The 14,699-nt window shown below is 35.2% G+C and overlaps 1 protein-coding gene and 1 long non-coding RNA gene across 6 annotated transcripts in view; one reads left to right on the top strand and one right to left on the bottom strand.

Annotated features, from left to right (window-relative positions):
- Positions 1 to 14,584, top strand: part of LOC126923665 (unconventional myosin-Ie-like) — a 43,122-nt gene extending 28,538 nt beyond the window's left edge. For 4 of the 5 annotated variants that reach the window (XM_050737352.1, XM_050737362.1, XM_050737385.1 and 1 more), the window contains 11 exons: positions 4,198 to 4,368; positions 5,743 to 5,909; positions 6,055 to 6,268; positions 6,653 to 6,883; positions 7,520 to 7,804; positions 7,880 to 8,035; positions 8,548 to 8,687; positions 8,781 to 8,932; positions 9,183 to 9,560; positions 9,817 to 10,152; positions 12,619 to 14,584. In XM_050737352.1, coding sequence (XP_050593309.1) covers positions 4,198 to 4,368; positions 5,743 to 5,909; positions 6,055 to 6,268; positions 6,653 to 6,883; positions 7,520 to 7,804; positions 7,880 to 8,035; positions 8,548 to 8,687; positions 8,781 to 8,932; positions 9,183 to 9,560; positions 9,817 to 10,152; positions 12,619 to 12,695 — 2,307 coding nt within the window. In that variant the 3' untranslated portion in view covers positions 12,696 to 14,584. The remainder of the gene's footprint in view (positions 1 to 4,197; positions 4,369 to 5,742; positions 5,910 to 6,054; positions 6,269 to 6,652; positions 6,884 to 7,519; positions 7,805 to 7,879; positions 8,036 to 8,547; positions 8,688 to 8,780; positions 8,933 to 9,182; positions 9,561 to 9,816; positions 10,153 to 12,618) is intronic. The other variant, XM_050737369.1, reaches the window with a different exon arrangement.
- Positions 526 to 2,645, bottom strand: LOC126924071 (uncharacterized). Its single transcript, XR_007713408.1, has 2 exons — positions 2,146 to 2,645; positions 526 to 2,068 (listed from the first exon to the last, which is right to left on the bottom strand). It is a non-coding gene; the product is annotated as an uncharacterized LOC126924071 (long non-coding RNA).
- Positions 14,585 to 14,699: the final 115 nt, after the last annotated feature.

Raw genomic sequence — 14,699 nt, 5'->3', positions numbered from 1 at the left:
TTGAGGATTCAACTTTGAGTATCCTTTCATAGATCGCCTTAAAATAACGTTATTTTCTTTCCAGTCTTTATCTGTTCCGTACAACGTCCTCCACGCGATATAGCGAATATTTGTGAACAAAATTTTAACTGTGCTATCGTGCATATACAGGGTGTCTTGTTTTAATCCGCGCAAGTTTATTTAAAACACTTTTTCGAATAACTTACTGTCTTTTAGGAGATTAGATATAATGCGCGGATTAAACTTGTCCCATCTGAAGGAGGACGTCTTACGATGACCAGCAGATTTGTCTAAGTGGAGGAGTTCTCGAAATTTAAATCTCAAGGTGATCTTTGCTTTTTTAAATGGAACCGTGTACTTTCTTATACGCCATTCGATACAGTTTTCAATTCTCTACAAAAAGGTATTGAGGTACTTGTATCTAAAAATATACAGTTTAAAAGATATTCCGATGTTAATTGAATAATTCGGTGCATGAAAGATAGAATAAACTTTGCGAGATTAAAGTTAGAATATCTTTTAAAATAATCATTTTATCACGCGTGTACTTTGATACCTTTTCGTAGAGAATTAAAAAGTGCATCGAACATTGTATAAAGAAATGTACATTTCGTTGAAAAAGAAAAGTCAACTTGCAATCTCGATGGCCACCTAGATAACATTCTCATTGTTGTTGGTTATTACCTTATTACTACATAAAACTACTACGATAAATTTATGAAATTAATATAAATTATAAATAGACTGGCAATTTCTATGGAAAATTTTAAAGCGCAAAAATACACAGAGCGCGTGTTCCATGCAAAAATATATAAAATATCGAAAATACAGTGTTCTCCATAGTACTAAAGTCGTGCAAAGGATAATACTCGTTTTAACGTAATATAATTGGGTATTTTATGATACAACCATCACCATATTTAACACCTATGCTAATGTGAAACGAGTAATTGTATTATTTATTATTATTTATTTATTATTACTTATTCCGTGCCTTTCGGCTTTGGACGACCTTTCGGTTTTACATCTCGTTTACCTATTACGCTTTTACATTCTATTAGTCTTATATATCTTTATCTTTTTATATATCTTATATATCTACCTCCCCTCTTATTCACTCTATTATACTCCATTATATAATCTGTCTCTAAAACTATGGCAACTTTTGGGATTTTGCCTCCTTGCTGTGCTTCCTTATTGTCGTTCCTCTCCGTCTTGTATTACCCTTCTCTTCTCCATTATTGTTTTCAGATCTGTTAGTCCTTCTCCAGTCCCGTTTAGTATTTTTTCTGTGTCCTTTGGTCCTCCTATTTCGCATTCTTCTATTACATGTGTCAGGTCTTCTTCTTCTTTCCTTTTATATAGCCTGCATCTTTTTTCTCCCTCTTCTTTCCAGTATTCCCTTGCTTTGGTCTCGTTTCCACATCAGAATCTTGCTAATATTTTTCTGTCCTTCCACTTCATCCTCCCTTCTAAGTATTTTGGTAACTCTTCTTTGGCGATTTTTCTATAATGTTTGTTATATTTTGATTCCCTTATCCTTCTCTCTTTCTCCTTTCTTCTATAATTTGATCTACTGTCGTCCTTTTGCTTCTGTGTCCCTCCATTTCTCACCTCTTCTAGTCCATTCTTTCTTTTTCCTGTTCTTTTCCCTTCTTGGCCATTTACCCAAAAACGAGTAATTGTATGCACTGTACATTTCTGCAGCAAGTTTACATAATCGTAGCTAACCGCCCTCCGAATCACGTTTCCTGCGAATCGTCAACCACCCGAAAATTCTTTCGATCGTATTATACGAATATATAAAAATGAAACGTTGTACGTTTGTCCCTCGATCGTGTCTCGAGTATCGAGCCGATTCACTTGAAAATTGCCATAAGAATCGTTGAGATGCCGGATTAAAACATAGGCTATTTGCTTTTCCTTAATCGTATTATTATCACGTTGACTGCCACGACACCCGTATTCGGGTGACAGCAAAGTTTCCGGTAGGGTCGCGTCATCCGTATTCGGGTGACGCTTATTTGACTACTTGCGAAGGATCGTCGTAGGTATTTGAAAAGATATTCTAGAGGAAATAATAAAACTATTAAATTGTTATAAAAGTAATACGAAAATAGTTTATTAAAAAAATTATTTACTCACATTACTAAAATATCGATGGGAGTACCTAGCAGAAAACGCTTGGTACTGCAGCACGCGTGGCCTGACGGAGATTTCAGTGAAAACACGCGTAGCAGTCAACGTGTTAAAAAATTGAGAAAATCGTTTTTGGCTATATTTGCGCCCTTATTCATCTTCAGCAACTTGACCATCGCTGCATAAATAGCGGGACCATAGCGAGGATATCGATAACAGATTCTAAATTTTAGACATTTAATGGCATTGTTTATTCATATTGCTCGTTTTATTATTTACTCGAATATTTCGGTTTGCTATCTCGAATTGCAGACACGTTTCTTGACATCCTCTGTAACGAGAGACGGCCGGCCACCACGTTTCCACCACCATACAGTTTCTCTACTCGTATTGAATTCCCGTACCCATCGTCTCACGAATGATTCGATTATAACCTTGTTACCGTAAATTGTCGAGATTCGATGGTAAATTCCTTTCGAACGAAAGTTTCAGCATTCGTAAAGCGTAGACGTATCTATGGAAACTTCACTTTCCTCTTCTTCCAATAATGTTACAACGCATATAACGCAATAATATTGTTAGAACTACTAAAGCGATAATTCTGCATGGTCTAAACGTTGTAAAGCTGCCTCTCCCCTCTTTGGGACAAGTCCCAAATCAAAGTGAAAGTATTCGAAAGGTTTCTGACGATCGAATATCGACGATTCAACGCGTTCCATGATCCATGATCCAACCATTCAATCTTGTACGACCATTAATTGGTAACGCAGACCCCTAATCCGGTTCAGGAATCGTATTTATGTAATTTATTACATAAACTATAGTTTCCTCGATCGCTATCCAACGACATAACAGAAAAATAGGTATAAAGAGAGATTATCGCCAATTGCGACCACGGAAAGGTTTTAATACGTAATAAGAGAAAAGCATTTTGATTTATTTAATTCTTAATTACAACCGCCCAATATATTGTCACGTAAAAATGTCAGCAAAATAATAAAAAAAAATATTGGGTTCTTGAACCAGAGTTCGAGATACCTTCATTCTATAAGATTACTTCTTATGCCTACGTGCCGATTCATATTCCTTTGTTTTGGGAGTTGGTGTCGTGTGCAAGGCGGTTCAGGTTTCCCAAGTCGATTGTATATATCTGTTAACGTTACAATATCAACGTTATTTGTGTTGAGGTGATCGTCGATGAAGATGCCCACAAGAAATATTCTTGATTTTCAACAATAACATTTGTTAAACTCTTAACAATTAACAACAAATAACGATTAACACTGAACTATCGAGAGTCAATAACCTGTTTCTCTAATTGTGTTTGCTTCGCTATGACGCTTAACCTTTCGCAGCTCGGGGCAAACTAAATCTTTTGGTTCAAAACCAAACAGACTCTTTTCTTTGTTGTCACTACGCGCGCGTTTATTAGAAGTCCGCGACGGTTGCCACGTATGCAATCTTCGGAATATTCGGCGAAAGAACCGTAGGGATATCGGTGGTACATTAGACCTGTCGTCCTTACCCTTTGAAGGTATAGCGCTTTGTGTCACGAAGCTGTTGGAAATTTCCGTGGTCGAGTGCCGCCACAGTGTCTTTAAAATGGCGTATAAAATTCTTTTTAATCCTCTTTAATCTCATTAAATTTTCTAGTTTCTGTGCTACATGATAAGAAATTTGTATCTTGGACGTTAAATGAAATCTAATGAACATTTTAATGATACGCGTTTCGCTCGATTGCATACAATCGTTGATGCATTTTCTGCAATACTAGCAAATTTATATTCTTCGCTATCTGTATGTGTCTCGTCGAATAATAATATATCGCCATTTGTAAAAAGTAGCTACTCGCCAATTCTAAGTGTGAATTAGTAAGTGCGCTGAAACATCGATGAAAGCTATCCGAAGTCATATAATATGCAACAGAGTTTACTCGATAGAATTTAATGGGAGAGCGGCACAAGACCGCTGTAACAGGCGCAAAAATAACACTGTTCGACGAATTTGAACTTTTGATGAGTTGCTCTTGAAAATAGTTAAATCGATGATAAATTTCAGGAAGAATACGTATCGGAAAATATACAGTGGACCCCGATAGAGTATTTTAATAATGCGGTTGTCGTCGAGCTTTTGGAAGGTAAACGTCCACCAGGCCTCTTCTTAGTACTTGACGATGTATGCGCTACTCTTCACGGTGGTAGCGCTGGCGCGGATGCAGACTTGCAAAAGGTAAAGTCCAAACAGTTTATACATGCGTGTATACTAATTTTATATAAAACAGTGTTTTAACTCCAGTGTGTAACTCCTTAACCTACAACTGCGCGCATAGTCCGTAGTACGATGATCGGGCCAAACGTAAATATTATGGGCATAGTAAGGGTCATCGTATTACACAAGTCGTGCGAATGGCTCGAAGGCTGCGCGAGTTTGTTTACGTTTTCGGCCCAAAATTCTCGAACGTAAATCGTAGGTTAAGGGGTTAAGAATCAATACTCGTTGTATATTGTTTGAATAATCTGGGATTAATGTAAATTCAAATTCCCTTTGTAGGAGATTAACCCATTCGCAAATGCGACAGTGTCGCGTGGACTGGCTCAAACCGTGTATAATTGACAAACGTAACGAGTCAAGTCGTTGGATCAACACACGAGTTATTATTGCATCCGCCTCGAACGTTTTACCGTTTCTTGGCGTTTATTCGTCGTTATTTATCGTCTAGCGATGTATATTAATCTCTCTGGATCCCTCCGTTTCTTTAATATTTACTGTATTTACAGTTCCTTCTAAAAGTCCTTCAAATTTATAAATTTTCAGTCGTACGTTACACGGTGTTCAATCGCTGTATCCACGTTTCTCATGCTACAACGTTCATTAATACTCTCTTCGCTTGTTTCAATAATTCTACGTTTTGGGTCGAATCGGTTAAACGACTATCAAATGGAAATACCATACAAATTAACAAATATGGTATATGGAGGATGTGTGTGTGGTTTGTTTGTTTTGTTTTAAATGACGAGATAACTCAAAGTTGAGAACCGTCACTTAAAACACAACCAACAAACCACACACACATCCTGCACATTGGTGACCCCGACGTGATCACTTGATATGGGAAACCGTCAAGTGTATTTAAAATAATTAATAAATAAATAAGTACGGACTATGTTCGCTAAGACGCTGGTACTAGCGGATTCGCTAAAGACAGTGTGTAAGTCGCTAATAAGATCGCTGAGATAACTGACTGATAAAAACTCATATTGATTCGCACGACTGATTGATAACTGTTTGATAACTGAACTGCTACGGTCGCGTTCGTTTATGTATACTGGTCGGGGGAGAGCCGGAAAATTGGAATTGAGTTTATTATTAGATTATTTGTATCCTAACGATATTGATACTCCGAGGCAAAACAACAACATGATTTGAACTGTCCTTTAGCTCATGCGCCTCTACAGGTACATAAGAAATAACATTAACACGATGCGTTTCATAATTCAGTGATACATAATTGATATCATAAAGGGTCGGATAATTTATTTTCTCAGTTCTCAGTAAATTAATGAATTTTTGTACTAACAGAAACTTTATTACATTTATTTATAGAAACTTGCAATTGCATCTAACAAACACGAACATTTTCAAAGCACGCAAGACGGATTTACTATTATGCATTATGCCGGTATAGTTTCGTATTCGGTTGATGGATTTTGCGATAAAAATCGCGATGTACTTTTCTTAGACCTTGTGGAACTAATGCAAACAAGTACGAAGTAAGTCATTGCTATTGTCTTTTTACCTGTTTATTTATTAAATTTCTGTCAAGTAAACGTGGAGATTCCTATATTTAATTTTATTTTAGCTTGATCTACTGGCAGGTATATGTAAAACATCTATATATATATTATGAATTTGCAGTTCTTTGATCCAGAAATTGTATCCGCCAGAAAGTCAAACAAATAAAATAAAAACGCTTAGATCCAGACCCACCACTGCGGGTAACAAGATTAGAAATCAAGCAAGCCAATTGGTCAATCAATTGATGAAATGTACACCACATTATATCAGGTGCATTAAACCAAACGAGACAAAAAGACCACGAGATTGGGATTCGGTTAGAATAAGGCACCAAGTATGTCTTTTCTCTCATAAAGTTAACGAGATTCTTGTTTTTATTTGTTTGTGCATGTTCAGTTTAATAATATCAAGACATACCATTTTTTATATATTCCTGTTTAAGAAAAGAAAAGGAAATATTTATATATATTTATATACTGTATATTTATACAGTAACTTGTTTTTTGATATAAGTTAATTTAACAATTATATAGAAACCTCGAATCTGGGATCCAATAAATATAAACTTTTTTATTTACGGTTAAATATATATTTCAAGTACGGTGTATATATACGTATATGTACGTGCAGTAAATTTAAGCATTTTCAAATAACACAAAGCACGATAATTACATATTTCTCTGATTAATGTTCTGTTTTCATGTTCTATGCCATTTAGGTGGAATATTTAGGTCTAAAAGAAAATATTAGAGTACGTAGGGCTGGTTTTGCATATAGAAGACCGTTCGCCAAATTTTTACGAAGATATGGAATTCTCACGAAAGAAACTTGGCCACGTTGGTCTGGTAATGAAAAACAGGGAGTCGAATGGATATTAAAAAGCCTCGATATTAATCGATCGCAGTATCAACTTGGAAAAACGAAACTATTTATAAAAGCTCCCGAAAGTGTAAGTTTCGACTTTATTCTAAAATACAGTGATTATATTGTAATAGTTTAATTAGTGGTGTTCATAAAGAATGATAAGAATCTTGAGTAAAACAGCGGAAAGAAGTGAAATTCGCTTGTATTATCAGAATCATAAGCAAAAGACGGTAACGTAGAATAGACGTGTTAGCGTATTCTGCTTTGACCAAAATTTTACTTATACCCTTTTACTCGTCCATCAGAGAGTTATCCTAATTATAATCAGATTGTAGATTTTTATGAAAATTGTTTTACCCATCAAGCATTATACAAAACACTATATTTTGGATATTTTATATATTTTTTCATATTACGCGCATTCATATTACGCGAATTTTTCACTTCCATATTTCCTATATTTTATATAAAAATCCACAGTCTAATTACAACTAATTGTTATATTACATACTTTTGTATTTGAGTCTTTATTTTTCCAAGTACCGGTCAATGTGTCTTTAAATTCCTTGATAATAATGAAAATTGATAGACTCGTTTATACCGACGGAATATCGGTTGGTCGGTACAAAAGCACAGCCTTTGCCGTAGAAATCTAAATACTCAAAAAATTGTTTCATATAAATCTACAATATAAATGACCAATGTCACTTTTGTTTAATAGCTTTTTACGTTAGAAGAAGCAAGAGATCGGAAATATAACATGTACGCTAGAGTAATTCAAAAAGCATTCAAAAAGTACTTTGCTCGAAAAAGGCAAGAACAAGAAAGACAAGAAGCAGCTGATTTGTTGTTTGGTCGGAAAGAACGTAGACGAGCTAGCTTGAACAGACATTTCATGGGTGATTACATCGGATTGGACGACAAACCTGGAATATTAAATTTAATTGGAAGAAGGGAGAAAATTTTTTTTGCTGAAGTTGTGAAAAAGTATGACAGGAGATTCAAGGTACTTATATAAATCTACGAAAACTAACTATTAACAAATATACGCTACGTGTAACGATCTAATGACGGTTCGCAGACGAGTAGAATAAATTTTATTTTAACCAACAAATACTTATACCTTATCGGTCAAGAGCAAATCAAGAAGGGCCCAGAGAAAGGCAAATTGATAGAAATTATAAAACGGAAATTACCATTCAATCAGATTAGTTATGTATCATTAAGTAAACTTCAAGTAAGTAATTATGCAGAGTGAGTCAATAAAAAGTACTATCTAAAATAACTATTGCTTATATAAAGTAGTTGTTAATGGGTTTTATTTCCAAACGTCTTAGATGAATTATGTTATATTTTAAGGTACTCGCCCGATGGATGCAATTACATTTTAGAATATCTTTTATTTTGTTTGCCAGATATTTTAACTTCAAGTTATCAAATTTTATGTATGAAAAACAAGGAAAGACGCGAATCGATATCCTTGCTTTTACGTTGCTTTGTCTTTCAAATCCCAATAGGTAACGAGTTTATTTTAGATAGTACTTCTTATTCATTCACTCTTTATCTATTGCCATTGATATTGCTGTTTTGATCATAATCATCATTGTCACTGTAGAGAAAAGTGTAGAGATAGTAACGAACCAATTCTTTCGCCAACCCATTTATTACTCATAATTATTACCATATCTGTTGATACTACAACTATTATATCATTGTCGACAATCGATTATTTTTACGTATTGATTGCAGGATGGTTTTCTCATTATTCATGTGAAAGAAGATTACGATAGCTTATTAGAGTTAGTATTTAAAACAGAATTTTTGATTAATCTTAGCAAGAGATACGTCGAAGAAACTGGTCATATTCTAAATATAAAATTTAGTAACAAGTAAGATTTTTAATACAGCAAACGTAAAATAGTGATTTGGAAAATTAAGTAACGTAACGTAACGTTATGTTAATATTATTCTAACTTTTATAGTTTAGAATATAAGGTTAAAAAGGAAGGATGGGGAAGTGGAGGTACAAGAGAAATACATTTTATACAAATGGAATATAGGAACAAAGAAATTTTGAAAGCAAGTGGGAAAATTCTAAACGTTTGGATTGGACCAGGATTGCCATGCACCACTAGTAAGTTAACAGAAGTAATCGTTAGTCGATAATACAGGTACTGATAGTATCTGGTAGGGTTGATCGGAAATGGAAATTGTTTATTTAGTATTCTCAAATTTGGAAAACTTACTAACAATAGAAAATTATCATTTGGTCGAATAACAGGAGGGTTAAAAAATGTAGTCTCTCTCTATTTGCAATACACACAATAGTTTTTATATTAAGCACTCGTCAATGTACTCGTACGATATAAGCACTTACATTTTAGATCCAAATATTACTAAAGCTACAACGTCGGCGAAGCAACAATACAACACGTTGAAAAATAGTCATCCTTTTTCAGCAGTTAATTTGCAATCAGGCCCAAACAGATCAATTCAGAAAACTACTCGATCTGTAATTACAGAACAAAATCAAATTTTGGATCGTAAACTGAATAATGTATCATCTCCGAATACGAACGTGTCCGGAGAACCTACTTTTCAAATACCTGTGAAAAAGATATCAACAGTTAATCCTTCGAATACTTTACATACATCTGCGGAAACAAAAGAGAAAAAGCAGATAACAAAGCAACCGAGAAAGATACAAAATAATGGTGTTTCTCTGATGGGCATGTATACTAATCCAAACGACGTACCTCGTGGTGAGTTAATTTTTTCTTTTCATCAATTTCCGATATTTTAGCAGGAAATATTAACAGAATCGATAATAATTGTCGGGCTCATTTTTACTGCTTCTACCTCAGATACTAATTGTTGGCTCTACTTGAAAATTTCACAGATCTTATATTATTCACACAAATCACTAAAGGATATTTAGTTTGCCCAATGAAATTTCTTCTATTCTGTGTCACAATAATAGAAATAGTTCTGATAAATAAATTAATATTTACAATCAAGCAGGTTTACTGAAATTTCCGCCGCCTCCTTCCGAACCACCACCACCACAAACACCACTTGCTCATTCAGGATTTCGACTTCCGCCGATTGATAGTAACGATCGCATGAATAATATTAAAGAAGTAAAACATAACAAAGGGATGCAAACAGTTATTGGGCAAGTAGTAAATAAAACTGGAGATGACAAGTCTCGCGTTGTTCCGCCTAATAAACCACGTCCACAAAAACCAGCAGTGCCTAAGTTACCTAAAGCTAGAGCTTTGTACGATTACAATCCTCAAGATCACGATGAGATAGGGCTCAAAGAAGGTGACATTGTTGAGATACTTAAAGAACGTAAGTTTAACCAATTTGATAATCACTTTAAAAATAATCGAATCATAGAAATATACGATAATAACTTTTTTGTTTTGCTATTTATTGCTATTCATTGCTATAAAAGCGACACATTTACAAATCTGATGGTGGTTTTATTGGCTTTTATTGATTTTGCGTAACAGTTTTGTTGTTTAACTTTTGCTCGAATTAGGCAAATTAAACTTGAACATGCAATTTATGTTGTACGACTCATAACGTTTAATGCATATATTCTACTTTAAATCATTAATATAATGACTCGATTATTTGTTAATTTCAAGCATGCTAAAAGGTAGCAAAAAATTTAAGTATATATTTGTCGGAGATGAAAAGACACCGAAGCCTTCCCTGCAGTAACGGGAAATCAGGCGAGATATGACCTTAATCGCGACACTCGAAGCAAGACACCTTGGACGATGTAGTTGGTCGGCTTGCTTCTAGGCGTAGCGTATCCTTCCGTTTCTCGATCCTCGCCAGTAAAGGTACTTGTTCCGGGAGTCAGGTAGCTTGTATCGTTTGGCTTCGGGGCCAGTTGATGTATTACTTGTCGAAAACGCCGGCCTCTTCGCGCGAGCGAGTGCTTTCATTTCGTTTAAAAATTGGTCCTCGGTCTTGATATCTTTTTCGAGTGCTATTTGTTCGATGCGCTGATCTTGTGAGCTCATTCGACAAAGGACGATAGCGTTGATTATTTCCTCTATGGTTGCATTTTGGCACTTCATCTTCAGGAGGCAGCGGATACGAATGGCGAAAGCTGCTATGTTTTCGCCCTCCTGTGGTTGTTCGTTGAATATGTGCATTAGAGTCAAAGTTACTGTATTTTTGCCACCAAAACGCATCGTAAAAAGTTCCTTAAACGCTGGCCAGGTAAGCTCTTCGTCGGTCACTATCTGCGTAAGCCAATGCGCCGCGGAACCCTTTAGAGCACTGCTTAACGCAAAAATTAGCGAATTGCCTTGTAGCGGGTGGTTCTTCATAAGCAGATCAGCAAAGACGCACCATGCGGATGGATCGGCGCCCGGGATTTCGGGGTTAAATTCTGGTAACACTATTTTGATAGGCTCCGCACTCGGCTTCAGCTCCTGAATTAGATCGCGTATGATGGTCATAAGTCCTTCCTCCGTTATAATCGGCGCTGATTCCACTTCTGTTATCGAGTTGGCGGTTGGATTGGGGTTGTGGGCGTTTAACGAACTTTCACTAGAGTTAGCCATCGTTGTGGTACAATGAGGAATTTATTAACACAAGTCTCGATATGACAGATTTAACAATTAACTGCGATGATTAGGCGCTCGTAGCACTAATGACAATGGCCTTAGGTTCGATAACGAATTCGCGGTCAACGGGATGGCGAATGTATTATTTTCGTCAAAGTTTAAGTCGTACGGAGCGTAAAAATGTTCACGGATCGTAAAGACGTTACTTAACTTGCGATCGTACGCGAGAGAGTGTCTCTCCGTCGCGGTGACACTGCGGAGGAAAACTATATGGGGTGTGTCTAAGGACACGAGATCATCGGATTCGCGGAGAAAAGTCTTCGTTCGGAAAGTGAGGGAAATTGACGTTACTGTTAATTGGTCAATTTCTATGTTGGTGGTTAGAGTAGGGGGAGGGTGGCCGCCCTTAAGAGAATGTTACCAGCGGGAAGCGTCGTTCGTGAGAAAAATAGATTTCTCGTATTTTTCCGTAGTTGAAACGAGGACTGTTTGTCCGTTTGAAGGGTTTTAGTTAAATAAATCTTAAGATTTATAGCGGGTCCTCGGGATAACTGAACATGTACTGTGAAGACGCATCGACATCTGGTAATCGTCTTACTCAAAGAATAGAGTCTGCGTGTAGCGAGTCACGGGACAGAAACCGTTGGGATGTTTACTGTCAAATGTCCCTACAACTATTTCTTTTTTTAAGAAGAGCTATACTATTACCCCGTACCTTTGTTAGACAAAGCGTTCATCCCTTGACCGCGGCTACGTTCGGCGACTGGTTGTCGCCTCGAGCCCAAGCTCGTTATCGCAAATCTCGAACAAATACAATTGAATTGAGCGATGACAATTTGTTTAATTACGGCTATGATAGAATCTAATGTTGAACATGACAACGTGAGCTCTCGCTCGCCATCTAGACGGCTAGTTACAAAAGGAGTAACTAAAAGTTATTACTAGACACGGTTGATAGACCTGATCGATAGTTTTAAGACTTCTCTTGTTTCTTTCATTCGTTCGTGTTCCTTTCAAGTGTATGCAATAAAGGTTTCTCTGCTCCGAGAAGTGTGGATTTATTATCCAGATAATATAATAATAATTAACGCGATCCTACCGTTAAAATATAAAATAACAACATCTAGATTATAATGTTAAGGGATTTTTCCAAGGTTCCAAAGGAAAGGCTTCGGCGTCCTTTCATCTCCGACATATTATAATTTTCAATGTATATCTGTCGTTTCAGACGAAGGTGGTTGGTGGTACGGTAGGTTAAAAGGAAAGAAAGGGCTGTTTCCATCAAACTACGTTGTCAAGATATAAAGTACTTTGTTGTATATTTTCAGAATAATCGTTATAACGTTATCGTAATAATTTAAAAAGATATTATTTATACAGTTAAAATATAGTAGCTATTTTTCACAACCAAATGAAATGTATTTGTAAGAAATTTAATAGATTAATTTTTTGTTGTTAAAATTAATATATTTTCTATGCGATATATTCTACGCTGCAACGAAAGCTGACCAAATTTTAGAAAAGAAAACAATTTGTAAAGAAAATGGAGTAACCAAAAAGTTAAAAGAACATGTATTGCTCTGTAGAAGCGTAAATCGAATGAATCTAATGTCAAGATTAATTTCTATCGTAACAGAAACATTTAAAATCGTAGAAAGTAAAAAGTAAAAGATAAATACCGTCTCTGATTTTCCAATAACTTCAACACCTTTTAATTCGTAATATATATTTTTCGTATTAAATATTTTCTGAAATTCTATGTTTGTCGTGATTTTTTATTCGGCGTGTCCAATCAAAGTATTCATTTCAAAATCTCCTTCATTTCTCATTTTCTTATCCAAACTCGCAATTTCCATCATTGATAACTGTAACAACAAAGTATAACTGTATCGGTAAATTTATACGATGTACGATACTACAGAGTGCCAACTGTGTTCATTACCATACGTATAATACGAGATACATATATTTTTAATCTTTCCAGACTGCAGGAGTATAAGCTACAAATGAATATAAGAAGAAAAGTTCCATTGTTACGATTTATTATACAAAATTGTAGGCGAATATCAAACAGAGCTTAAAATACGAGTGTAGAGAATTTTACATCACAGGATACGAAAATTAAGTAAATACTTTCATATTTACTTGAACCTGTATTCTAATTGTTAAAATACTTCGTTGTAGCAAACAGTTAATATCAGTCGATAACGATTACTCGATAGACACTCTTGTTTCGAAATGCAAAATTCCCTAGAAGATGTATATGTCAATTTGCTTATAACTTTGTATACAAGTAACAGACTTGCAGCAAAAGTTTGTATAATATTCTTGTTTTAATTTCATTTGCGAGTTATTCTCCTACGGGTTGCCGAGTTGATTGAAAAAGACTGTAAACAATGCAGCTTAACACGATGCTTCGAATATTTTTGTAGTTTAGTATTTTTAGCGTTCCGTAGTAAACAACGATAAAGCAAATATCGCGATGTATTTTCGAAATAAAAAATGTAATACTCCGTGTTCAATTATAATATTTTTATAAATGAGTTAATACTTCTACCATGGATATTATACACGTATTCGTGTAACGCTCGTTGCAGCTTACTTCTATGAGGTTATCCTGAAACGAAGCGTTTCAGATTTTGTGTTAACGCCTTTTATTTGCCTTAATTGCCTTTGATTAGTCAGCGGAGACCATAGATAACACGGTTGATAACCCAAAGACCAACTATAATCGATTATAGTATTCTTAAGCAGGAGTTTTACTATTCGAACATGGGTAATTACGTAAAAGTACTATCGTCTCGCCTATTTCGAACAACTTTTTACTTTTTCCGTTTATGTTGATTTCTGTAACATATTAAAAAATTGTCGAAATCGATCGGGCGACGGTACTTGTAAATAATTACCGGAATACGTTCTAACACTCTGCTTTGTAAAATTGTTTCGTTCGTTTTACACTACAAATTTTATAATAAATTATATGTATCTGAGCCAAAGTATGAAAAACTGTTTCTTTTGTTTTTCAGCGTTTACTTAATAGTCGTTAAACAGTATTAATTGAATTTAGTCGTAAATTATAACCAACGAGTGATGTAAAATTGTTATATGAACAATTAAATAATAAAACTTATAACAGTTTGTAAAATGGTCGGAGATACGTAATTTGTTAATAAAGATGTGTTTGAAAATATAAACTAACGTTTATTTGGATGATTACCGATATCTCACGCACCTCACCGATTTAGAGAATTTTTAAATATGCCGTACTTTTTCCCTATACGCATTACTACCGCTCGTTCTTAGTTTAAA

The sequence above is a fragment of the Bombus affinis genome, chromosome 2 (assembly GCF_024516045.1).
Source record: "Bombus affinis isolate iyBomAffi1 chromosome 2, iyBomAffi1.2, whole genome shotgun sequence".
Taxonomy (NCBI): Eukaryota; Metazoa; Arthropoda; class Insecta; order Hymenoptera; family Apidae; genus Bombus; species Bombus affinis.
The sequence above is the reverse complement of the archived record's forward strand: the minus strand, read 5'-3'. Positions and strand labels throughout refer to the sequence as shown.